We start from the raw sequence: 26,734 nt of genomic DNA, 5'->3' as shown, positions 1-26,734 counted from the left end.
CAGTTACAACAGCTTGCCTCAGGAGAGGATGCAATTGTGTTATGACACCCCTCCCACCCAAATCAGTGTAAGCATCCAGGCCAGTGAGGGTACAACATCATACTAATAAGTGGTCTTATACTGTCAAATTCTTTGTAAACTTAACTCAATATTGTAATCGCTGCAGTAACATCATAGATCCTCCCAAAGTGTGACATTTCATTTCCTCCTTTCCTGGGTGTTTCACGTTTTTGTCAGGCAGTGCAGATGTAAACTGCCCAGAAATACACCATGCTTCATTTACTGACTTGTCCAGCATTCAAGAATGAGAAAAAGATTAAGGCACACAAAATGCCTGACTGCATACCATATTATGTTACTAGAGAGCAGGACGAACTGCCATGCGCTATCAGTATGTTACCAAACTTCGATAACACAGTAGCAAAACTTAACAGGATGTAACAAAAATACACTGTCTAACATTCCCAACTATTTGACCTAGAATAGGGGTGGAATATTATTTTCAAGCAGAAGTAGGATAGTATCCGCTCAAAAAGTATTACTGAAAACACTTCCACACAAGTATTGAAATCAGGACATGCACGGGAAAATTCAACTTTACTGATGTGACTCTCACAAATATACATTCATTTTGAAAATATTAGGTATATAGTCTGTTTTTCATGTTGGTATTCTGGTTCCTGTGAGTTTATTCATCAATTATCATTTTTTTATTTATAGTTCACATTTGCTGTTTGAGTTTACATATTGTAATTTTGTCATTTGGAGATAGTGAGTGGAGCTGTAGATGCTAGAAAACGGAGTTCCAAATGGAGAATTTGGAACATTTCTGACATATTCTTCTATTTGATTTCAATAGAGGGGTGACAGCAGTGGAGGCAGCCAGAAACATTTGCCCCCTGTATGGAGTAATGGGTCATGCCATTGGACACAGCATGGCAAGAAAATGATTTTCTCATTTGAAGGTGGATTGTTTTGACATTAATGGCTCTTCACATAGGGGTGTGATACAGATTGTTTAAACCCATTAATCCACAGCGAAGCAATGAAAAATCTGGCATGGAATGTAACCATATTATGAAAAGGATAGTTGCTGCTCACCATGTAGGGAAATGCTGAGTTGCAGAAAGGCACAAAAAGCCTGACACAAAATGAGCTTTCGGTCAACAAGGCCTTTGTCAGACACACACACACACACACACACACACACACACACACACACACACACAGTCTCTGGCAGCTGAAGCCAGACTGTAGGCTTGTAGGCTTGTTCAGACTGTAAAACTGTCCTCATCGAATTTTTCAATAGAATAACAACAGTGAACACATAGTGTGTTGTGGGGCGATCACAATGCTCTAGAAATAATTCAAAAGCCAAGATGGCTTAAATACTGTGTGTGTTTTGGGGAGATCACTCTGTTGTAGAAATATTTCAAAAGCCAAGGGTTTCAACACACTAAAGGTGCCATCATTGGGTCTGAATGTTGCTTAACATGTATAAATCATTTGGATATAACGATACGTGAGGCAGACCAGCTGATATAAAATCATTGTCATGGAAATAAAAAATGGAATAGAATGACCATGAGAGCAGTTGTTTTTTAATTTTTATTTCTACTACAATGATGTTATTCAGCTGGTCTCCCTCATATATCGTTATATCCAAATGATTTATACATGTTAAGCTACATTCAGCTCCGATGATGGCACCTTTAGTGTGTTGAAACTGGTCATCTAGAAAACAGTATTTGAGCGATCTTGGCTTTGGAATTATTTCTAGAATAACAGCACTTTTCCACCAGAAGAGTAAAGGGAAATTTTTTCAGTTAACCACAATTCGTGATAAATATGTCAGTGTCATATTAGTTTTAGCCCCATACACAATGCTTGCAGAAAGTTTAGGGTCGGTATAAATACTTTTGGAGATTTAATGTTTTTATTTTGCAGCAGGGCAAAGAAAACGCTATACCTGTTCTTCCAACTACAGTGTTATCTTTCTCTAAAACTTCTGGTTCTTCAGCTATGAAATTTTTCCTTACAGCATAGCTACCACAAAAATAATACTAACACAACCTCGAGAAAATTTGTACTTATTTGCTCATCTCTCAGACTAATTTTTCCCACGTAAATTTTGGCAGTTTCATTCTATGATAGCTCCCCTTTGGCAACACTCACACCAATTCTTTTTTGAATCCACAGCCAGAACCAGATTAATTTCTGAGTAGATAGTACATATACATTGTTCACATAAATAAATTGCTTTAACAATATTATAATTAAAATTTATTTACATTGGTCAGCCAAAACATTATTACCACTGTCCACAGCGAGGTTGGATGCCGCCTGATGCATTGCGGGGGTTGTGACTTGGTAACAGAAGTATGTAAGTGAAGCAGACACGGATGGGGGATCAGCCTAGTGAAGATATGGGATCCATTCAGATAAGCAACTTTAACAAAGGGCAGATTATTATTATGTAGACCCTGTGAACAAGTATCTTGAAAATGGTGAATCTGGTTGAATGTTCATGTGCTGTTATCATTAGCATCTACAGAAAGATGTACAAGGACTACAGCTAGGCACTAAATGATTGGACGCCCATGACTCTTCGAAGGTCGTGGGGTTTTGAGGCTTTTCTGCTCTGTAAAGCAGGATAGATGGTGATCTGGTGCATTTTTGCCAAAAGAGCACAGTGCTGGTGCAGGTACAAGTGTTTCAGAGCACACCGCTCATCGTACACTGTTGAACTAAGAACTTCGCAGCAGCTCACCCCAAGTGTTCACATGTTGACCCAATGACATCATCAATTACAATTGCAGTTTACAAGGGGTCATTTAGATTCAATCGTCAATCAATGGAAACCTGTTGGCCCTTCTGGTGAATCACATTTTTGCTGGTCATCTCCACAAACATTGTTATTGAGATGAGTGGTGGCGCAAAATGTGCAGTGCACCTTGGACACAGGCTGGTGGGAGAAGTATTGTGCTATAGGAGACATTCTCCTGTGCTTGCATGAAACCTGTGGTAATAATTGAAAACACGCTGATGTCGCGAACCACCTGCATCCCTTCATGTTTGATGTCTTCCCCGACTGTGATGTCATTTTTCAGGAGTATAATTGTCTGTGTGACAGAGCCAGAACCATGCTACAGTGGTTTGGGGAGCATGAACTCATGTTGATGTCTCAGTGGCCAAATTCGCCAGATGTAAATCCTATAGAATCCATCTGGATTGCTATTGGGTGCCATCATCACATATGCAAATCAGTGGTTTGTCATTAATACGAATTACTCTGTTTAGTCATCTTTTTCATACCACCAGAAAGCTATCAACAAATTGTTGGATCACTCATACACAGAATCAGTGATGTATTTCATTCCAAAGATGGAAAAAAAAAGCTATCAAGCATGTGGTCGTGATGTTTTGGTTTATCAATGTATTTTAGTTTTGTGTAGTGCTTCTCAGTAATGAGCAAACATTTCAGATGAATGTGGTGTGAATTTGTTCATCAGCAGCTGAGTAAATTAGTAGTTGTGATATATGGTGTAGCACATGGAGAAAAAGTATTTCTTGGTATTATTAAACATTTTTATTTGAAGTGTTGGATAGCTGACACTTCAGAACACTGTACTGGTTGGAGCGCTGCACAGATGTTGGGCACTATTTATTCCTGGGATGCTAGATGGAATCCTTGTCACTCAAAATGAAACTTGATGACTCTAGTGTGCAATTGTCAGAGGAAATTAAGATGTGAAGTGAAGTTAGTTGGTTTGCCTGTCAAAAAAATGTGTGTGTGTGTGTGTGTGTGTGTGTGTGTGTGTGTGTGTGTGTGTGTGTTTCATAAGATTTAACAGCTGCTTAAATTTATTAGCCTTTGTTCTTTTAAATGGCACATAACTAGTTGCTTATATCTTAAAATAAGACATTATGAAATTGATACTTAGCAGACTAATTATCCTTATTGTGTTGCAGGTAGCAAGAGAAGAGCTAAAAACCGTCATTGGTGCATTTTCACAGTTGAAGAATGAAATTCAGACAAACAAACCACTGACACCACTTAAATCAAATAGCTCTGACATTAAAATCTGGAATTCAGTCCTGGAAGAAGAAACAAAAAATAACAAACACAAGTGGTTCAATAGTGACTGGCTATTTTCAGAATGCTATATGTACAGGAAAGTGAGAGAAATATTTGAATTAAGGTGAGACTGATGTACAGTTTTATAAATGAAAAAAAAAATGTCGAGTTCAGTCGAATAAAGAGGGTTTCTACAACCATCAGTTGAGCGTGGTTTGAAGCATTTCATTCTATGTTATGTTTATCTTTTCAGTTTTCATAGCTGTTAATCTTTTACCTGGCATTAACATATAGATACTGGAAATTAAGGGGGTAAATAGATTTAGATTACGTTTTTCAAGGTATGCACATATTGTTACATTTAATAAAATCTTGTTATATCATGATAATGCTCAGAACATGCCAGAAAAGGTATATCTGAATGTTAAAAAATGATCATTTCACTGATGGTGGAGAGAACAGCCACCATTTTTTTTTCTTTAGAGATCACAATTTTCAGACACTAGAAAAATAGCTTATTTGAAAGCCTTAGTCCTCCTCTTGAAGCAAACATTTTAGTTTTTCTGAAAAAGTTTAATATTTCAAACATTATTCATATCATAAAACTTCATTTTCTACTGAGTTCCAATATTAAAATGCTATCCTGTCAAAATTCTACTGTTATAATATTGTAGTCATGACTTTTCTGATTTCAAAATTATATGCTTTCAGTAAAGTAACATGTTAGTTTCTTAAATTTCCAAATTATAAAATGTAACTTTCCGGAATATCTTGGCTATGGATATCCCTGTGCACATTAAATCTTCCCTCTCTAAAATAGTACCTGTTATCATGAAATTTTCTAATTATATAGCTTTTGATGAAACAGATTTTCTTCACTGTTTGTTATATGTTTCAGTTTTCCTGTCTTTTATGTTAGTATGTAAAATTTAATAGTCATGTATTTTACCATGATATAGGTTTTTTAACACATACGTATATAAGTGGGTGTTGTTTACAAAGCAGCAGTTAATCAGTGTTTGGTGATGTTACCCTTAAGGAATATAACAATTCAGTCAGTCACCACCCAGTAATCAAAATGGGTACATCTGTAGTGAGTCTGCCTCAGTGCAAGCACAGTGTAATGCTCTCAGTCAATCATTGCAACAGTTGCGAACTTTGTGAAACTTTTCCTGGTTGCTGCAGCTTACCAGTATGTGTTATGTTGATGTTCATAAACACAAGAAAGCTAATCATTGAAAGTAAATTTACGGTTAATAAATGTGAAGAGAAGTGAAAAGAAAATTCTTTGGTATTCATCATCTGGATTTGCTGCACCTGCATTTGCAATGTTTGCCAATAAAATTATTGGGTATACAGTCTGCCTGTATGCAAAACACTGTTTTGTTTGTAGTACTCAAACATTTTTCAGCTGCTTCGTGTCATTGTGTTCCTTTATTCAAATCTGTGAGATGTAAGCATGTCTTAAGTGATAACAAATCTACAAAAATTAGCTCGGCAATCAAATGATGATAATATGTACCAAATAAACAAAACAGTGAATGCATAAGGAATCCAGAGAGTGAAACTTACAGTGTATTTCATTTATGGACATTGAATCAACATTCCTGACTTTTACATTAATGTAAATGAACAATTTTTCAACATATAAATAAACATAATTGAACACTTGGTTAAAACAGGGCGTAATACAGCCCGGGGCAATTGGGAAATGTAGAAAAATCTGGGAATTTTTTCATCTGTGAGAAATGAGGGAAAACACAGAATTTTTTTAGATTTCTGGGAATTTTTCATTGTTTTCTATTAAATTTTTGCAATTTTGACTGGTAAGAACTCATACTCTAACAGAGAATTTTACTTTAGCCCACTACTGCAGAATAATACTGCAGCAATAAAACATAAATGAGAGAGCAACACTGAAATAAAGCTTCAGTTGCAAAGAAAATGCATCATATACAACAAAAAAACTGTCTACACACATGCATCTGTTGTCAGCAAAATGTCACAGACGATGCAATACTTCGTAACAACAAACTGCTTTTGATGTGTCTTTCTCTTGGGGCTCGTTTTGATGAGTGTGACATCACAACTTGTTACATTTCAAAGAGTTGGTGGGAATATTTGGTGAATGGCAGTTTGAGAAGCATTACTGTCAGACTAAATTTCCTTTTAAGCAAGTCAAATTATGTTATGCCCGAGAGTGTGCGATGAATTTCTTAAATCTTGGAACATTAGACTGTCATTCAAAATTTAACACTGTGGACGAGGCACTAAGAAAAATTTTGGGCCAAAAAGACCAGTCATTTATGCCATTACTTAAAATTTTACTGGCACATTTGTCTTTCATATCTTAAAGGGTAACACATGCTAATAAAGACCAAGTTTAAAGGTTAGTTTGTCATATTTCTTTTAATTCTTCCATACTGGTAAATATTATATATGACAGCTTAGCTTTTCTTGTAACTGTATGTATGTGTATTAATTTAAGCAATTAACTTTTCTCATTTGTGTGTTTATGTTGCTTACTAATGATGTTGCTATTGGCTGATTACAACACATGTCCTTATTGCTCTGAATATCAGCTGTCATCGGCTAGTGCAGTCGCATGACATGAGCTATAATTGGCTGACAATCTAGATTTCAGCACTTAGTAAGCTATTGTACTGTATTTGGTGGAATTTGTGTTTATACAGGGTGTCCCACACAAACCTCCCTGATTTTGAGGACCCAGGAGAGAAAAACCACAGTAGATATGACAATGAAAAATGCACCATATTGTAGAGCATCGCAAAGAAGTTATATTCCCATGTTAGAAGTGCCAAGTATCGTCGACAGATGCAGCATGGTCACATGAAGTGAAAATTGTGACTCCACAGCAGTGCGCGCAAGCGGTAGTGTGGTATGCAGAAACAGAATTGCTGATTACTGTGCAAAGAAATTATCATTGTGTGTATAAATGTGATCCACCGGATGTGGAAACAGTTAAGGAATGGTATAGGAAGTTTCTGGCGACAGGAAGTGTTCTGAAACATTCTGGTAGTGCATGTTATGGAATTTCAGAAGAGACAGTGGAGGGCATCAGTCAAATGTTTGTCAGGAGCCCATGTAAGTCAGTTCGTCAAGCATCTAAGCAACTTGATATGCCTTAACCAACATTGCATCGTGTAGTTCACCAGTATCTTTGTATGTGTGTTTACAAAGTGCAAATGCTGCAACATCTGACGTCGAATGACAAACCACGCTGACCACAGTTTGCTGCAGCATATTGATATGGATGCTAGCTGCCTGGAAAGATGTTTATTCTCAGATGAGGCAACCGTTCATCTATCACGAAGAGTTGATAGACATAATGTTTGGATTTGGGGTTCGCAACACCTGCATGTTGTCATTGAACATATTCATGATAGCCCTAGACTAAACTTCTGGTGCGGGCTGATGCATGACAGGATTGTTGGACCATCCTTCTTTGCCAAACAAACAGTGAATGGGTCAGTGTATCTGGACATGTTGGAGCAGTTTGTGTACCCTCAGATACAAGATTTGCAACCCAACATTATTTTTCAACAAGATGGAGCTCCTCTGCATCGGTCAATGGCTGTTCGCAAGTTTCTGGATAGGAAATTTCCCAGTCATTGGATCGGACGTGGAGGGCCCATTGCGTGGCCACCATGTTCACCCGACATTACGCAGCTTGATTTCTTCGTATGGGGATTCATGAAGGACCACGTGTATGCAACCAAAATGGACAATATTCTTACGTTTCGACATTGTATCACTAATGCAATTGCAACAATAATGGAGGAAATGTTACAAAGAACTTAGCAAGAAATTGAATATAGGCTCGATATTCTTCGTGCTACAAATGGTTCACATGTAGAGGTGCATTGGTGATAAATAAATAAATTCTCTGAGATGCTCTACAATGTGGTGCATTTTTCATTGTCGTATGTACTGCGGTTTTCTTTTTTCCGGGTTCTTTGAAATCAGGCAGGTTTGACTGGGACACCCTGTACTTTCTCATAATACGAAAATAAGCACTGTAAATGTTGCCACAAATCAAAGATCTTTGCAAAACACGTTGTTTCTTGCACGGTTTTGTTTCCTAAAGTGCCAGGAATTTCTATGCCGGAGTAAAACCTTCATTTTTCAAAGGACTGATTAAAGTTTTACAGTGTCGAGGGAAAGCATATTGTCACTTTAAATGGAAAAAAAATGCACCTGGGAGAAAGTGTATTTTTAACTGAGAAATCCAGGAAGAATCTGGGAACTTTTTTCTTGTCCGCAAACTATACAAACATGATAGTTTCGATATTTTTTTGTAAATGGTACCAACTCTACTCTGAAACAGTAGTGCATGTATTATGTGCACTCTGTGTGCCATAATGCATACAATTATATCAAAAGAAAATTTAGTCAAAAAAAATTAAAAATTATTTACATCTATGTGATTACTGTGCATTTCACAATTGAGTACCTGGCAGAGGGTTTGCCAAACCACCTTCAAGATATTTTTCTACCATTCCACTCTCGAATAGCTACAGGAAAAACGCACTCTTAAATTTTTTTGTGTGAGCGTAGATTATAATTCCTCACTAAGTAGATAGGCTCCAACAAAATATTTTCAAACTCTGAGGAGACAGATGGTGACTGAAATTTCATGAGAAGATCCTGCTACAACAGAACAAATGTTGCCACCCCCATTCGCATATCATATCCATGGCACACTCTCCCCTAATTGTGACACACAAATTCTGGCCAGTATTTACTTCAGGTGGCAAATTGTATAGTGCTGCTGGTAGACGTATATAAAAGTATAAAGAACACATTATCTAGTTTTTGAAACTAACAGTGTCTTTGTTGGGAAGCAGAGGATGATATGTTGAAGAACTGTTAATTCTGAAAGCATGAGAGAGAGAATTACAATATTTTTTTCAATTACCTGCGAATACCTTCCAATGGACTGTGCTGTTACTGAAATGATCTTTGTGCTGAATTTTATTTTTCAGTCAGTCTCTTACTGCCTTTGATCCTTTTCGTAAATCGAAGGAATCTGGACTCCATAATTCAATCCATTCAATTGTGATTTTATCAGATCATATGAAAAAACAGTTGGAAGAAGTTGACCAGCTGAAGAGGAGTGACGTAAGACAAGCATTGCAGCGAATTGTTTATGTAAGTTGTGCAGTTGCAACTTTGTTTAGTAAGAAATGTTTAAAAATAGTATGTGGTTATATTTTGCTTACAGCTGTCGTAAGTGTTAGCTAATACTTATGTCATACATTTTAAGTCTTTTAATGAAACTCTTCCTAAAATATTTTATGTAGCCACTAATGATACCAGTAGCATGTAAAGTAGTGCACATTTGTATATCTCAACACTGAGGACGTGAGACTATTCACATTACTAACAAATTATTTGTTATGACATTTTCTTGTTTAACTGTTTTTTACCTTGACATGAGTTGTGCCATGATACATTCTGTCAAAAAAAGACCTGTGGCATTAGATGCACAGTTTACTTCATAAGTGCATTGTATCCTTGTGCTCTGCCACAAGGCAGATGGTTGAGCTCCTGCAAAGCTTCATTGTAAACAACACACTGAAATGTTTTAAACAGAGTGAGGAACTAATATAAACATACATATCTCAGATGGATTATATTTTGAAAGTAGTGACCACCAATTGTTTTACTTGCGAAGGTAAACTGTATACCCAGCCGTAGTGGGAACTAACTTAGTTGCATAGTTAGGTACAGCCATGCTTCCAATTCAAAGTAGCATTCATTGTTCCTACTCTGTGAGCACAGAGAGCAACCACAGAAAATACATTCATGGGCAGCCAGACCAACTTGCTGTTTGTCATAAATTTTGCTGACAATGAGAAGGAAGGTAAAAGGTGTGATAACGTCAACATAGAGGCCAAAGGAAGGTGTCAATTTCTGTGGCAATATAAGTATTGCAAAGAAATAATCATCTTTGCAAAAACTTTGTAGTTTTCGTCACACAGAATTGGATTTAGAGGCCAGCAAAGAAACTCTGAGAAACACTATTTGATGTATGGTATTTAATTTTAAAAGATGCTGGGATGAAGAAATCTTTACACATGTCTGAGAGAATACATAAAAAGAGTGTATTTCATTAGATTTTTTGTGAAAAAATGAAGCTTCAGAATTAAAAAGGCCAAAGGTTTATTGAAACAAACCATGGATTCAAAGCTGATAGACTGTGACTATGTGTTGGCAAAGTGAGTGTACAAATAATATTTCCTTACAACAGTGGCAATCAACATTTTATTGTTGTGAATGGATGCAATTTCAGATCATATTCACTTCTGTTCTATGCCTGTAACAGGAAAACTTCAGATTGCCATGTAGAAATGGACAGAAAAAAACTGAAAATATGTAGAGACGTTAATTAAGGACCGTCTCATGTTTTTGCATAAACAAAATTTTGTAAGAAAGTAGTTCCCCTCCTACTATCAATGCAGCATCTAGACTTTAATCCTATAGAACTGGTCTAGAATCTTGCAAAGAATAAGATTCTTAGTCTTAGGTTGGCAAGCAACAAACTGATATAAATTACTCTTGTAGTAACACTTACTTCTTTAGGCTGGGCTACTTCAGTAAATTACTTTTGTAATAATATACTCTTTTAGAGCTCAATTTCTATTTACTTCTTTTGTTGTAACTAAAGCAGTAACGTGTTTTTACTAAAGAAGAAAGCCATTTCTGCACACTGCTGGCATGTGCTTTACATTCCCTCTCGGAAAATATTGATTGTCAGCAGACATTATTTCATCACCTTATGCATAATTTATGTTCGTCGCTATAATTTTAGAAACTAGAAAGGATTATTAAATTGAATTATTAAAATTGGAAAATCTAAATGCTGTTGTACTAATTGATGATAAGGTCTGTGTATTATGAAAAAGAAATGTGTATTAATGGATGAATCTATTGTTAACCCTGTCATCTACAGCTACCAATGTCCATTGTTGGTTGGTGACACATATTCATTTAAGTGCCAGTTTGAGATACGAGCTAGCAGCAACCTGGAGGTAGCCAAGAAATGTTCAAAAACATACCAGAAAATGAAAAAGAGCAGGTTCCTGAAATAATGAAAAAGTATGATTCCAACAAACTAAATAGGAAAAAGGATGCTTGGGAAAAAATACATGTTGAATACAATGCAGAAGCTCTCACACAAAGATCACTAGAACAGCCTAAAGCAATTTGGAAGGAAATGAAAGTGAAAGCAAGGAAAGTGAAAGCTAGAAGTATACGAGAACAATTTCAAACTGGTGATGGAGTAGTTGAGACGGAGGTCAATAATATGAAAGTGAAAGCAAGGAAAGTGAAAGCTAGAAGTATACGAGAACAATTTCAAACTGGTGATGGAGTAGTTGAGACAGAGATCAATAATATAAGCCAAATGGTTGTTGGTATGATCCCACAAGTTTTCGAGGCGATAGCTGGAGTTAAGGATACAGGGTACTTTTCCGGCTCAGTGTTATGTAAAATCAACACTTATTTCTTTCAGGCACTGTTTATAATGTATATGTTTTACAGATTTTTGCTTAGGGTTATTAAAAAAGTTACAAAGAAATTGATGCAATTTTTTTTCCAAAATGCTTCCTCAAATTTAGGTACCGTTTAATCCAATGTTATACATATGAAGGAGACCAAATTTTTAGGAGATATGCATGACATGATGGCTGAGGTACTAGACCTATTTAATTCCACCTATTATGTATATTACAAGGATAAAAAATATCATCTCTTACATTTTAATATTTATAATTTTTTTCCTAAGAAAAATAATATTTTTTCTATAATTTAGTTGATTTTGCAATAAAGCTTAGGTCTAAGACATAAGTATGGCCTATTGCAAGTTACAGAAAAAAATTAGAACAATGCTTTATAAACGTTAGGAAATATTTGTACCTGAATTCTGAAAATAAAACTTGCAGGAAATTGCGAATGAAGATATGAGTGCAATTAAACTGTGCCTCAGAACTTTCCTGAATCATAGTCTTTCTGCAGCATTTCTTCATCTTCAAGCTTCCTCTTGTCATTCCTTTTAGCACTTCTTGCTTCTTTGGTGACTTGAAGAGTGACACTTTCAACTTCATGCACCCGTTGTTTGTCACACGCAAGCAATTAATCTTCCATATTAGAGCCACATTGTATGCCTCAATTTCTCAGGACTTCCACCCTTCTTATCGCTCCATCATTGAAACATATCACTGCATCTAGTGCACCAATGTATTTTGTCGTACAAAAACATTCTTGGGTATTCTTTCCCATATTCAGCAGTTGAAACTTTCATTTTTATTCTGAGTACCCCCCCCCCCCCCCCCTCACTCCCTTCCCCACCCTCCCAAATGAAGACATTTATTAAGCAAAACAGGGTCCCTCAGGTCTTTAAGAATTGCTTTCATTTCATTTATGGCAGGTCAGGAATAGATTGCTTTTGATGGTATATTTGACCACTTTCTTTTGCTTTTTGGTAACCACACCAAGAATCTGCTCCTTTAGGCCTCTTACACATGGGCAATTTTCAGTAGTGCTGCTGAGCAGCGTGTGTCTGTGCCCGCATTTTTTTTTCTCTGCTTAGCAGTGCTGCTGCTGCGCGTAATTGGCACTGTTGCTGTGTACATCCCGCTCAGTCGATAATATGGACTCGATGAAGAAGTATTGGCTCTGGCTTTGCTGATCAAAAGAAAATTCAGGTGCGAACGTCGTAAACATAAATACTGGCAACACCAAATGTGCACCATTTTTACAATATACAGACACTTCTATACTGCATACAGTGATTTAAGTGAAGACAGTGCAAAGTTCTTCAACTAATTCAGTATGTCAGTACTGACCTTTGAGGAACTACATCATTTGCTGAAAACACGTATTTCACACCAGAACACTTGCATGAAAAGCAGTATTTCTGCAGAGGAAAGGTTGGCCATCACAATAAGGAAGTACAAATAATTGATTTAAAATTGTTTTAATTTAACAATTTGTGTTACATAAAAAATAGCAATATGTGTAGACATCCTAAAACAAATCTTCCTACACTGATGATCAGAAAATTGAGATGGTGATTTCAATGACGCCCTTTGTGCTGAATGAGCCAGTTGTTCCTCATAAGTGGGCACAGAAGCAGATGAGCCATTTTCCACAAAGTGCATTCCACTTACATTTCCCTGTGATTTTCCATGAACGGTATCGTTGGTAATGTATTTTTGCAACACACTCATTAGTTCGAATTTCGCATTAAATCGGTTTTTATCAGGTGTGGCCTTGAAATGAGGTAGCAAAGACAAGAGAAATAATCTATCAAGATCTTCCTTCATCAATGTTGATTTCTTTTGAACACTTTCTGCAAGGATCCAAACAATTTCTGCTCTTCTGAAAGTTTCTTTTTTTTAGGGGGGGGGGGACACTAAAGCCTGAGACATTAGGAGATGGTTCCTTATAAGTGCTTGACTCTTCATTTGTCATATTGTCTGTCTCTTTCTCAACAGGAGGTTTAGTTCCACACACAAGTGCTAAAAATGAAAGTTGCTTGAAGGAAATGTACTGCTTTCTGGCATCTGCCACTAAACTACTCTTCACTTTTTTCTGTTTTTACAGCTCTCGAGTGTACGAATATCTTACTTTTTTCCACCTCTATTGCAGCTGTGGTGCTAAATAAAAAGATTTCTTATCCGATATCTTGTATCTTGCATCAGGAAATACATTCACAGATCTACATTACACATACAAATGTGGAGGTTCTACAATCTCAAGCATAGTAAAGGACACTTGTCAAAATATTTGGAATGTTCTGAAAGAGTCTACATTTTCGATGCTTCCTGAAGAGGACTGGTTGAATATTGCAGAAGGTTTCAAGACAAATGCAGATTTTCCAAACTGTATAGGGACAATAGATGGTCAGGGTGTATAAGACCTGGGAAAACTGGGAGGTCTGGGAAAAACCCATGAATTTTTAGAATTCTGGGACTTTTTTGTTGTTTTAGTTTTCAGTTACATTTTTGTAATTTTGACTGGTAAGAACCGATCCTCTAGAAAGTAAAGAATATCCCTGTATCACTACTGCAGAATAATATTACAGCAGTAAAACATGAATGAGAGAAAAAATAAAAGTTAAGTCGCAAAGGAAATGTGCGTATACAACAAAAAACAGAACATACAAGCATCTGCCAATAGCAAAATGTGTCAAGGGCTTTAGAAAGATTATGCAGTGCTTCGTAACAACAAATTGCCTCCGATGAGCATGATGTCACAACTGTTTACCTTAGATTCGTTTAAGCAGTTGCGAACGCGCTCTTGCGCGTACGCTGTTGAGATTCATATGAGTAGTACCTTCGCCCGCTTCTGGATACAGAAGTGTGGCTGTTAGCTGTACAAGCAGTAGCAGCGAACAGCCAGGTGCTACCCGGATAAATTTTACTAGTGCGCCCAAGCTGCTGCCAGATGCACTCATGCGCAAAAGGCCTGGATCTAGGGGGTTGAAGGGGGGGGGGGGGGGCGTTTGATATTGGTACTCCCTGAATATATTTTGTCGTGTTATAAAAAATGACCATTTATGCCAAACAGTCTTTGATGTATGTTACAATGGCTGCAATATTAGAAAGGACTATTTCATTTTATCTATCAGACAGTGACAAAATAAACGTAATCAGATTAAGAAACCACAACAGTCGTGGGTACTATTTATATTAAGAGCTTTTCAGTATTAGATAATGACATTTTGAGTTTTCATGTAGCAAAACATTTGACGAACTTTGATGAGGTAATAGATCCTTTCGCAGAAAGGAAAGCACACCATGTACAGTTGTAGCAAGATAGAGAGAAAAAATAGCTAGGACCTAAGGATTGAAGAAATGTATACTGTCTTGCGTGTTTCTTGCCTTTACTGTTTTTATGTATCCTATATTTAATTTTATGTCACACAAAACAGCAAGTTATTAGGTAATAGGCAATAAAGAGTGCAAATTTTCTGAAGAGTTATTGTTCTCCCTGTTACAAATCATGCCATCTAGAATTTATTGTGAGGTTTTTTCTAAGAGGGGTAGGTTGTCAAACCTGTCCTGAATATAGTTTGATGGCATCCATTACAAAATATACACGTTTGAATTCCACAGAACGAAATTCATTGACGTACAATAGAATAATACTCTGTGAAGGGCCATGGCGCTGCACTTTGGCACGTCTAAGACAAAATAACATGTCTTACATGCCTTCGAACATGTATGTTTTATTATCAGACTCTTCAGAAAGATGTGTGCTACAAAATGAACATATTTTTGAAAAGTCCTATCTTGAACACCCGCGAGAGGGGATAGGGGCACTTCTAGTACTGCCCCGGTTTGGAAATATCGTAAATCCGCGCAGAGCTATCTGAGTTGTAGTGGAGAGGTGGGTCGTCCCCACCTGACTCGTGTTTATGTTTAGTAATTTTGCTGTTTCCTCTCCGTTTACTGCTCTCGCGTCAAATATAAACGGAACAGATTTCTGTAGCCGGTAACTGTCAAGTGAATTAAAATACATTCACATAATGTCGGAAGGCTAAAATGTGTTATTAGTATTAATCACCTTGCAGGACAATGAACTTTTTTGTCGGTTTGCTACAGAAATTTGCCTTTTATTAATCTTTTCCGCTGAGTGTTTAATTCGACACTATTGTCTAGTTTCGACTGTTCGCAGCATTTCAAGTGCATGTTGTCAGTTTTTAGTATATATGGCATTATGCCATAATAAAGAACCAAACATGAGAAAATTTACATCCCGAAAAGCACACTGAAAAGCCTACTTCATTGTTGAGGCCTACTTCATTGGGAATCTGGACATATGAATATGCACTTTAAGCCAGATCATGCATTTTAGTGTGGTTTACAAAATTCCCATGCTTTTGGAGTATCCTCTGATGTCTTATTTCTTTTATGACATAATATAAGATCTATTAATGTTTTACATGTACAAACATATTACTTCCCACATCATCGTAGCTGTGCAAGCCCGGTGACGCCTATCTGGCGCTCTGACAACTGCTGGAACAAACCTGTTTCTAACAGGTCGCAGGAAAATATTGCGAATGGTGGTTTGAAAAGCGTTACTTTCAAAGTAAATTTCCTTTTACACAAGATGAACTATTTGCGAGAATGTATGATGCAGTTCCTAAATCAGAGCGTTTGACTCGCATTTAAAAATCAACTCTTTGATGACGAGCCAGTTAGAAAAATTTTGAGCCCACAAGATCAGACATTTATGTTGTTATTAAAAATTTTATTAGCACATTTGTGTATGTAACACGCGCAAAAAAGATCAACATTATATGTGAAAGCTTAGCTTCTCTTGCACCTCATTAATCTTTGAGACAAATATTATATATGAAAGCTTTGCTGTTCTTGTAGCAACACTATGTATATTAATTTGAACCGTAACTTTTCCTCTTTGTGTGTTCACACAACTTGACAGTGATGTAGCTATTGACTGACTGCATCACGTGTCCTATGCTCTGAATATCAACTTGTCATCGGCTGGCGAGATCACATGAGATGAGCTATGACTGGCTTACAAAGGAGCATCACAATCTCGATTTCGATGCTTCGGAAAGTAACATGCGGTGTTTAGTGGAATTCGAATTTAAATAATTGAAAATATGCAGCATACATGTTACTGCATATAAAAGATCTTTCCAAAATGTGTTTTTTCGTGTGAGTTTCGTTTTCGAAAGTGCTGGGGAATTCTACACCACTGTATAAAACCATAACCATTCAAAGGATTGATAAGTTTTACAGTTCCGACGGAAAGTATACTGTCACATAACATGGAAAAAGTGTATTTTCACCCGGGAGAAAGTGTATCTTTAACCGGGAAATCTGTGAAAAATCCAGGAATTTTTTTTCCTTGTCCACGTACAAATCATGATGGTAGACACATGCATTTGATTAAGCCCCAGCATAGTGGCTCAGTTTAACTACAAACACTTTTTCTCAATTGCGTTATTAGCAGTTTGTGATGCAAATTATAATTTTGTTTACATAGATGTCAGGTCTTACAGCAAAAGTTCAGATTCACAAATCTTTAAAAACAGTACCCTATTGAATAAGATAAGAGACCACAAACTGAAAATTCCTAGACCGACACCAATATGTGCTGGAGGAGGGCCACTGCCATTTACATTCGTTGATGATAAAACATTTGGTTTGACAGAATATACACTCCTGGAAATTGAAATAAGAACACCGTGAATTCATTGTCCCAGGAAGGGGAAACTTTATTGACACATTCCTGGGGTCAGATACATCACATGATCACACTGACAGAACCACAGGCACATAGACACAGGCAACAGAGCATGCACAATGTCGGCACTAGTACAGTGTATATCCACCTTTCGCAGCAATGCAGGCTGCTATTCTCCCATGGAGACGATCGTAGAGATGCTGGATCAAGTCCTGTGGAACGGCTTGCCATGCCATTTCCACCTGGCGCCTCAGTTGGACCAGCGTTCGTGCTGGACGTGCAGACCGCGTGAGACGACGCTTCATCCAGTCCCAAACATGCTCAATGGGGGACAGATCCGGAGATCTTGCTGGCCAGGGTTGAGCACGTTGGGTGGCACGGGATACATGCGGACGTGCATTGTCCTGTTGGAACAGCAAGTTCCCTTGCCGGTCTAGGAATGGTAGGACGATGGGTTCGATGACGGTTTGGATGTACCGTGCACTATTCAGTGTCCCCTCGACGATCACCAGAGGTGTACGGCCAGTGTAGGAGATCGCTCCCCACACCATGATGCCGGGTGTTGGCCCTGTGTGCCTCGGTCGTATGCAGTCCTGATTGTGGCGCTCACCTGCACGGCACCAAACACGCATACGACCATCATTGGCACCAAGGCAGAAGCGACTCTCATCGCTGAAGACGACACGTCTCCATTCGTCCCTCCATTCACGCCTGTCGCGACACCACTGGAGGCGGGCTTCACGATGTTGGGGCGTGAGCGGATGACGGCCTAACGGTGAGCGGGACCGTAGCCCAGCTTCATGGAGATGATTGCGAATGGTCCTCGCCGATACCCCAGGAGCAACAGTGTCCCTAATTTGCTGGGAAGTGGCGGTGCGGTCCCCTACGGCACTGCGCAGGATCCTACGGTCTTGGCGTGCATCCGTGCGTCGCTGCGGTCCGGTCCCAGGTCGACGGGCACGTGCACATTCCGCCGACCACTGGCGACAACATCGATGTACTGTGGAGACCTCACGCCTCACGTGTTGAGCAATTCGGCGGTACGTCCACCCGGCCTCCCGCATGCCCACTATATGCCCTCGCTCAAAGTCCGTCAACTGCACATACGGTTCACGTCCACTCTGTCGCGGCATGCTACCAGTGTTAAAGACTGCGATGGAGCTCCGTATGCCACGGCAAACTGGCTGACACTGACGGCGGCGGTGCATAAATGCTGTGCAGCTAGCACCATTCGACGGCCAACACCGCGGTTCCTGGTGTGTCCGCTGTGCCGTGCGTGTGATCATTGCTTGTACAGCCCTCTCGCAGTGTCCAGAGCAAGTATGGTGGGTCTGACACACCGGTGTCAATGTGTTCTTTTTTCCATTTCCAGGAGTGTATGTAAAGACCCTGTGGTGGAAATAATTTGCCAATCACCAAAAAGATATAATTATCGTTTACCACGAGTGATATGTTTCATAGAGAGTACATTTGGAATACTCAGCAACAAATGGAGAATCTTACATCGTCCACTCAATGTTTCAATTGATTTGGTCTCAGATATAATAAAAGCATGCTGCATATTACATAATTTCATTCGTCGTAGAGATGAGTATACATTCGAAGACACACTGAACATCGTTGGACTACATTGAGTCGAGGAAGCCCTAATGCCGAGAACAAGGAACAAATCAGCCGCTGTTATGAGAGATAAATTTGCTTTCTTCGCAAGTGAAGAAGGTGCAATGAGTTGGCAATTAAAGAAAATTTGATCTGGGGACTTGTAATATTTGTACATAATAATGTAACATATTGTTGATATAATTCTAAATACGTACTTTTTGGTTTTTGGGATCTGTTGTTTAATTTGCAAACCCTGGAATAAACAGGTCACACAATTCTTCCCCTGCTCTGTGTTTCACAATCCAGTTGCTGTATACACTACATCTTGAGTCCCAAATAGCAGGACGCATTTCTACCTCAGTATCAAAACTCATGGTGCTGTGAGAATGACTGATACACTAATGAAATGCCATGTGTGAAAGGTAACAGGCGTGAAAACGCCGCTGCCAGCAGTGGACAGCCACTCATGCACAGATGGTCGCGCGATTGCCCCTTGCACTGGCATACAAATTGCCATGTGTGTAAATGTCCCATCAATTTGCGTTATGGAATGCTGACTGCTACTGCCGCCTTGCTCAGCAGGGTTGTGGGAAATCGCGCGTGTGTAAGGGGCCTTAGGGCAAAGTCTGTGAATAGGATGGTCATCTGTGGACAACTTATGAAAGTAACATTGAACTCATTAATTTTATTGAAAGCTTTAGAGTCCCCATTGCCTAGGTACTTCGTATATCTAACGTTATAAATGGTACATTATTTAAAAACAAAGGTGATGTAACTTACCAAACGAAAGCGCTGGAATGTTGATAGACACACAAACATACACACAAAATTCAAGCTTTCGCAACCAACGGTTGCTTCATCAGGAAAGAGGGAAGGAGAGAGAAAGACGAAAGGATGTGGGTTTTAAGGGAGAGGGTAAGGAGTCTTTCCAATCCCGGGAGCAGAAGGACTTACCTTACGGGGAAAAAAGGACAGGTATACACTTGTGTGTGTGTGCGTGCTTGCGTGCCCACACACACACACACACACACACACACACACACACACACACACACACATATCCATTCGCACGTACACAGACACAAGCAGACATTTGTAAAGGCTTGTGTCTGTGTACGTGCGGATGGATGTGTGTGTGTGTGTGTGTGTGTGTGTGTGTGTGTGTGTGTGTGTGTGTGTACACCTGTCCTTTTTACCCCGTAAGGTAAGTCTTTCCGCTCCAGGGATTGGAATGACTCCTTACCCTCTCCCTTAAAACCCACATCCTTTCGTCTTTCCCTCTCCTTCCCTCTTTCCTGATGAAGCAACTGTTGGTTGCGAAAACTTGAATTTTGTGTGTATGCTTGTGTGTGTATCAACATGCCAGCACTTTCGTTTGGTAAGTTACATCATCTTTGTTTTTAAGTATATTTTTCCCACGTGGAATGCTTCCCTCTATTATATTCATATCTTTATAAATGGTACTTCCTATATCTAACGTTATAAATGGGCACTGACCTCTGAAATATTTTTAGAGCATCACACTCCATACCTCCACTGTAACCATTATAATTCTTAGAACACTGATGTTCAGTACATCCTTCAGTGTTACCGTGGCAGGTGTGGTAGCACTCAACATCAACATCTTTTCCATTCTCCAGAGAGGTAACACTTACAACACCATTCAATGAACGATGTCCTCGATGTTGCCATGTCCCATCAAGTGCAACGGCAGTGTCCCTTTTTCCACTAATATTTACAGTTTCTTCTACTGCATGTTTCATAGATGCTTTAGACACAACTCTCAAGGCACCTAAAAGTATTTTTATGTACTTGGAGGAGGAGGAGGAGGAGGAGGAGGAAGAAGGTCCATCAAAACTTTGAGCAGCCTTTTTTCCTTTTCCTGTTGCACGCATTGCATACACTAACTTCAGATTTGCATCATGTGAATTATGCACAATGTTCAAAGTCATTTTCAAGGTAGATTTAGTGCAGGATCTACGCAGAAATGTGACACTAAACCCTTCCTGCTACTTTATTGTTCAGTTGTTTCCAGACAGCCTACACTATCACATTGTTTACATTTTGCCGATTCCTTTATCAAAGAAGATAAGACGCCCACATCAACAACAACAAATCCACTACAAACAATTTTATTGTTAACACAAAAATTTGAATCGCCAGGAGGTGTGCCTTGTGGGAGTTTCTTCCCTGAAGAACTGATACATAGGTTACTTTCAACAGTGTGGCTTGCTTTGTTTGTGAACTGGTTACCACGGACTTTCCTTTTATTGAATTTCTTGATGCGTGGCATAGTTTGTATTTATTGCATACTAACAGATATGTACTTCCACAAATCTATTTAGTGCTTGGGCATCAAACATTCAGTAACACTCGAACTGACTGCTTCAGTGAAACAAAAGTAAATGCTAGCAAAGATAATCATTTACTGACACTAGAAACCTGTACTGTTACCAACATATACAATGTATCACACGTATAATCGCTGGAAACAGAGAGTTCACAGCTCTTTTCGAAATAATATTGGTTTGTGTAACAGAAATAAAGGGGGCATGGCGGCATACATGACGGTAACTTTAAAATTGGTATATATAGGTAATTTTTCATTTGAAACCCTATAATGTATATATCAATGTAATCAGAAGCCATAAAAAAAGTTTCGATTTTTCCACCATTTATAAGTACCCTAAATCCTTAATGACACATCTGAAGATAATGCAATACTTTCAAGCAACTTCAATAATTGCTCTGAAAGTAGCAATGAAAGTGCTGAAAGTTGATCTTCTCTGGTGGGAGCTTATCAGAGGATGCACCCAGCAAAAGTGGGAGAGAACATGTGATTGTAGTTAAGAACCGAGAGTTGTTGAAAAAAGCAGATGAAATTCAGTGCATTTAATACAAGAGGGATACAATGTAAAAATGTTATTAATAGAAAGACGAAGAGAAATCCTGGAAGAAGAGCTCAGCCTTAAAATGGAAATTATGAGTAAGTTCAGGAATGTAATGGAGAAATCTTCAGGTTTCAGTTCTTCATTCAGTGTGCTCGAGAAATTTGTTTTTTTTTTTTTTTTTTTGGAATGAATAAGAAAATATTCATATGTATAAAACATCTTTTATTTCCTTGATATTTTTTCAAATGGTTAATATGTTCTTGTTTCTTGTATGGCATAATATTTGTGTTTTATCATTTCAGCATCAGTACTAATTTTTGTTAATACCATCTTCTAATATTTAGGTAAATTTGCAATATTATAAAAAGTCTTTTTTTTTTAGAAATAATTGAAACATTGTATGACTTTGTATACTCAATTATGTAAAAAAGAAAGATAGAGAAAGAAAGAACATAATTACAAAATTACACAGAAATAAAATGAGTCACTTTTCACTCCATTAGTGACAGTCTGGTGGCATATTTATTTATTTACGAAGGAAAAATCTATACACTAACTTCTAATTTTACTAGCAATTTAGGTACAATTTTTATTAAAGTAATTAAATATAATAGACCTCCTGACAGCTGGGCCTGCAGCATCTGTTTCTGGCTGAAATGCACATTGTTCAGTGTCATTCACCTCCACAGCATCAGGATGAAACACATCTCTAACTTCTATTCCAAAGTTGTGTAGAACTGCAGCAGCCATAATAACATTCCCACACTTGTTTGGTATAAATCACATTGTTTTAGTGAGAATTTGGAAACATTTCTTGAAAACACCGAATGCTCGCTCTATTACACATCTGGTAGCAATATGGGCGTTATTGTAGCGCTTGCCTCGATATGACTGGGTGTTTGTGTTATCCTCATCATTCACAAAAGTGGCGAGATTGGGCTGAGCAAAGGTTGGGACTTTGTAACGGGTGCTGATAACCGCGCAGTTGAGTGCCCCAAAAGCCAAACATCATACTGTAGCACCATTTGGCTCCTATGTGGGCTCAGAACACAGGCATCATAAGATGTTTGGAGAGAGGATATCCACTATCTCCAAAAAGCAACCCATCGTATTGTCCATTTTCCAATTCTGCAGCAACTCCACTATTGTCACAAATGTGTGCTTCATGCATGGAACCTGGCCAATGGCTTACCACGTTCAGAATCTTCATATTGACATCACAGATGATATGTGTATTGATAGAAAATAAATTCTTGTTATTTCTGCTTGTGCTCCAGAAGGACAAAGTATGGGTATTTGTGCACAATCTATGGCCCATATGACATTTGGGAATCCATCAGTTTTATAGAATTCTTTGGTATATTTTCTTGGCTCTGTGGCATGGACACATACAGTGGCGTTAAGGCAATTACACTGTATTCACACTGTTAAAAGCTTTTCCAGCAGCAGTACGATGGATATTAGTGAGATCCCCTGCTATTATTTGATAAGTACCTATGCAAAATATTTGCAGTCCACAAAGAAGTTTCAGCCTATACAAAAATCATGGTTCCTGTAAGAATTATGCTGCAGTAATGGCTCCGAAACCACTGTCGCTATACATCACAAATGGGTCTCTTCTCTCCAATACAACCCTCATTCTTGAAATGTTCACCTCTTCCTCCATCTCCATATATTCGTTATAGCCAGGTAAACCATAGAATTCGCCGCGTAAAACACAGAACTCAAAGATCCCACATTACTCTCTTACTTTACCCTTACTACAATCTAGGAGTAAATTTTGGGATTATTTCTTCCTTAAGTTACTAACATAGTAGCATACTCTTTAATGGTGCTCTCCACCAGTAATGAAGTAGATAAATTTACATCGGAAGTAAATGGAAAAATTTACTCCAGAAGTAAGCGAAAAATTTACTCCTGGAGTAATTTATTCCTTTAGTTTAGTCTATCGACTGGAAGTCATAAATTTCCTTCTCTTTTAGTAACTTACTACTTTAGTTTTACTTACTCCTGGATGGTGCTCGCCACCCTTAACAGATCAAGCACTCACCCTCTAAACTGAATAAATAAAAGCTGATGCTTTGCTGCTAATAAATATAAGTCATGCAGCATGCAACCTGTTGCAAAACCGACAACATAATGCTATTTTGGCAACTTGTGCGTCAATCTCACAACTTTTATATTCAAGAGACATTTTATTTGGCCTCATTAGGCTGAGTTGATCTCCTTCCAGACCTTTCCACTATAATCTGGGAGACGAGTCTTTGGTACTGACCTCTCAGTAGTGTCGATCTGTTGCCTAGCGACCACAGGTAGCTAGCCAATAATGGACTGCACTCGAGCAGGTAGCAGGTGCCATGTTGCTGCTCTGCGAACCAGGCAGGCACGTGATAGGAATGTACCAGTGAGTGCCTCACATGCAATTGTGCTGTTGTTTCATTGTGTGTGTTCAGTTCATAGTTTATTATGTTTTTAGTGTTATTTGCTTCTGTTTCCTTTTAAACAATGTCTAGTGCAACAAGTAGTGCCAACCCAACAAGTGAAGTGAAATGGAGGAAGAAAAGTATGCTACACAGCCAGGTCTGCGAGTGTTTGTTGAGGGAATACTTTGTAAAAGAGAAGGAAAAAAACTGATCCCTTATTTCTTTTTGCTCATGCTGTTAAGAGCACTGCAGCAGCATTAAAAATAAGTGAGAAATTGTTCTAACAATAGGGAATGAGTAGTACAGTATAAATTGTGGTGAGAGTGGCACAACAAGGCTTAACACACCAGGAAAGAAGCGGCTGAGAAAGAAGTAAGTGACAGCTTTGGACGATTTTGAGAAAGATGCTGTTCATCATATACATAGCTATTATAAGAGAAGGAAATATCACACTCTATCTAAATTGCTATTGTCACTTCAGAAAGAAGATCTCTATAACTGAAGCTGAAAGACATAGGCTTCAGCTGTTGAGTGTTTCATGGATGCAAAATATTGGTGGGAAGAGCAGATGTAGTTGCATGGCGGTGCAGATTAGAAAGGGCAGATGAAGTTGCATTATTATGGGTGTGTGATTCGAAAAAATACTGTGGATAGATTAAACTTGGGTTGATGCCAGCCACTCATTACATAAAGGGTGGAGTGATGGAACACCCAAGGGGACCATGGCAATGCATAGAAATATAAAAGTTTCATTGGGTGACAAAAATTTTCCAACAGTAAAAAGAAATGCTGTAATGGTCATTTTTCAGATTCCAGAGCCTTTTCACACAAATATCATGACAAAAAATAATGTGGAAATTACACAAGTACTAATTTATTATATGCCGCAAAGTTATATTAAGAACTGAATAAATGCTCAAGAATTGAGCACTGAAAAGGGACACCTTTCGGTAGGAGAGCATGAAGGGGCTGAGCCACTGTGGCTGCATCGGGACAAAATTTATGGTAATATGTAGTCTTTCCAAGCAAGAAACTCTTTGACATTGGTAGGATGTGGAAAAGCCGTAATGGCATCGACATACTGGCATAAAAGCTTGATGCCAGCAGGCGAGACTTCAAAATTGAGATAGACAACAGAGTACTGAAAATACAGTGATTTTTTTCCATGTTACATTTCAAACTGGCTCCCTGCTGCACAGTGAATGAGGCACAGAGGTTCCACAAGTGTTCTTTTGTTGCAAAACTGGAAACCACAAACAATACCATTCAGGTAATTAATGCACCCTGTCATGGACGTTGTGATTTTTCCAAAAATTGTTGGATGTGAGGGATAGGAATCAGTAATAGACTGTGAAATTACACCCTTCTTGAAATCACCCCAGAGACAAAGGTTGCCACCAGGTTCTGCAAAATCACCATCGGAGTAGACCATTCACCAGAGGGGAGAGGCATTATAACACACAAAGACGTAAGTCTATTGAGTTCTAATTCTATATGCTCTCATAAAGCTATTGGGAAATGTGTGTGAGAAAAGGAGGGGGGGGGGGGGGGTTCATTGTGATGTGAGCCTTAAAATAAGTAGCACACTCCATACCTTCCAAAAACAGGGAGGAACATTCCAAGCAGAGCATGTCCAGTTGCTGGTACTGAACTGATACCAGGTGAACTTTGTCTAAAATAGGGAAGCCAAAAATTTTGAAGGCGTCTAACCCAAGTTTTCAGTATTGGCATCATCCACCACTAGAAAGGTCAAAGGCTGAACAACTGTTTTACACACTATGGGAGTATTTATTGTTTGTTGTAACTCACCAACTGACAAGAGACGGGACAACGCCAGTGATCCAAGGTCCACACAGGTTTGAGAATTTAACAAATTCACCACTACACTCTTGTCCACTTTCATTTTTAACATTTTGTCCATAACACATACTTCAATATAGAGTTAGTTTGGGGCCACCATCACTCGGGAAGCAGTTTGCATCCATGTTTATTTCTGATGAAGGAGGTTGAGAGTTGCACACAGTTGCAATATGCCCCCCCCCCTTTTTTTTTTTTTACAGTGGTTGCATGTTGACTAAGGCTTTGGGCACATGGCCCATTCATGTTGAGCATAATGATAAGGGTGCAAAGGGAGAGTAGCACACAGCCACTGTTGTGACACTAACTGCTGTTGCTGTTTAGCATGGCATTGTCCAATGCATTGTGGAGACCACAGTTGCATGGCTCTGATGTCGTCTTCTCCCCGGTGAGCTAACTGACAGCGTCCGAGGAGGTGAAGCAATGGCATCTATCTGATTTCCTGCTTCCCTACATACTTGAAAAGACTGGATAATGTTCAAAATCTCTGTGAGAGAGGGGTTTTCACATAATAGAGCATATTCATGAATTTCTGTATCAGACAACAAACTGGCAATGATAGCTAAGCCCATGAAGTTCCACTGCCCAAGCTTTGTACAGCTGATGCTGCTGCTTTTGATAACGGAAGAACTCTG

General features: G+C 38.5%; 1 protein-coding gene across 1 annotated transcript in view; it reads left to right on the top strand.

The window, feature by feature from the left end:
- Window positions 1-26,734, top strand: part of LOC126273143 (damage-control phosphatase ARMT1-like) — a 56,950-nt gene that overhangs the window by 8,723 nt on the left and 21,493 nt on the right. The window contains exons 3-4 of the mRNA XM_049976599.1: window positions 3,973-4,202; window positions 9,085-9,250. Of these exons, the coding sequence (XP_049832556.1) occupies window positions 3,973-4,202; window positions 9,085-9,250 (396 nt within the window). The remainder of the gene's footprint in view (window positions 1-3,972; window positions 4,203-9,084; window positions 9,251-26,734) is intronic.

Source organism: Schistocerca gregaria, chromosome 5 (assembly GCF_023897955.1).
Source record: "Schistocerca gregaria isolate iqSchGreg1 chromosome 5, iqSchGreg1.2, whole genome shotgun sequence".
Classification (NCBI taxonomy): Eukaryota; Metazoa; Arthropoda; class Insecta; order Orthoptera; family Acrididae; genus Schistocerca; species Schistocerca gregaria.
This window is presented reverse-complemented; position numbering and strand designations above follow the sequence as displayed.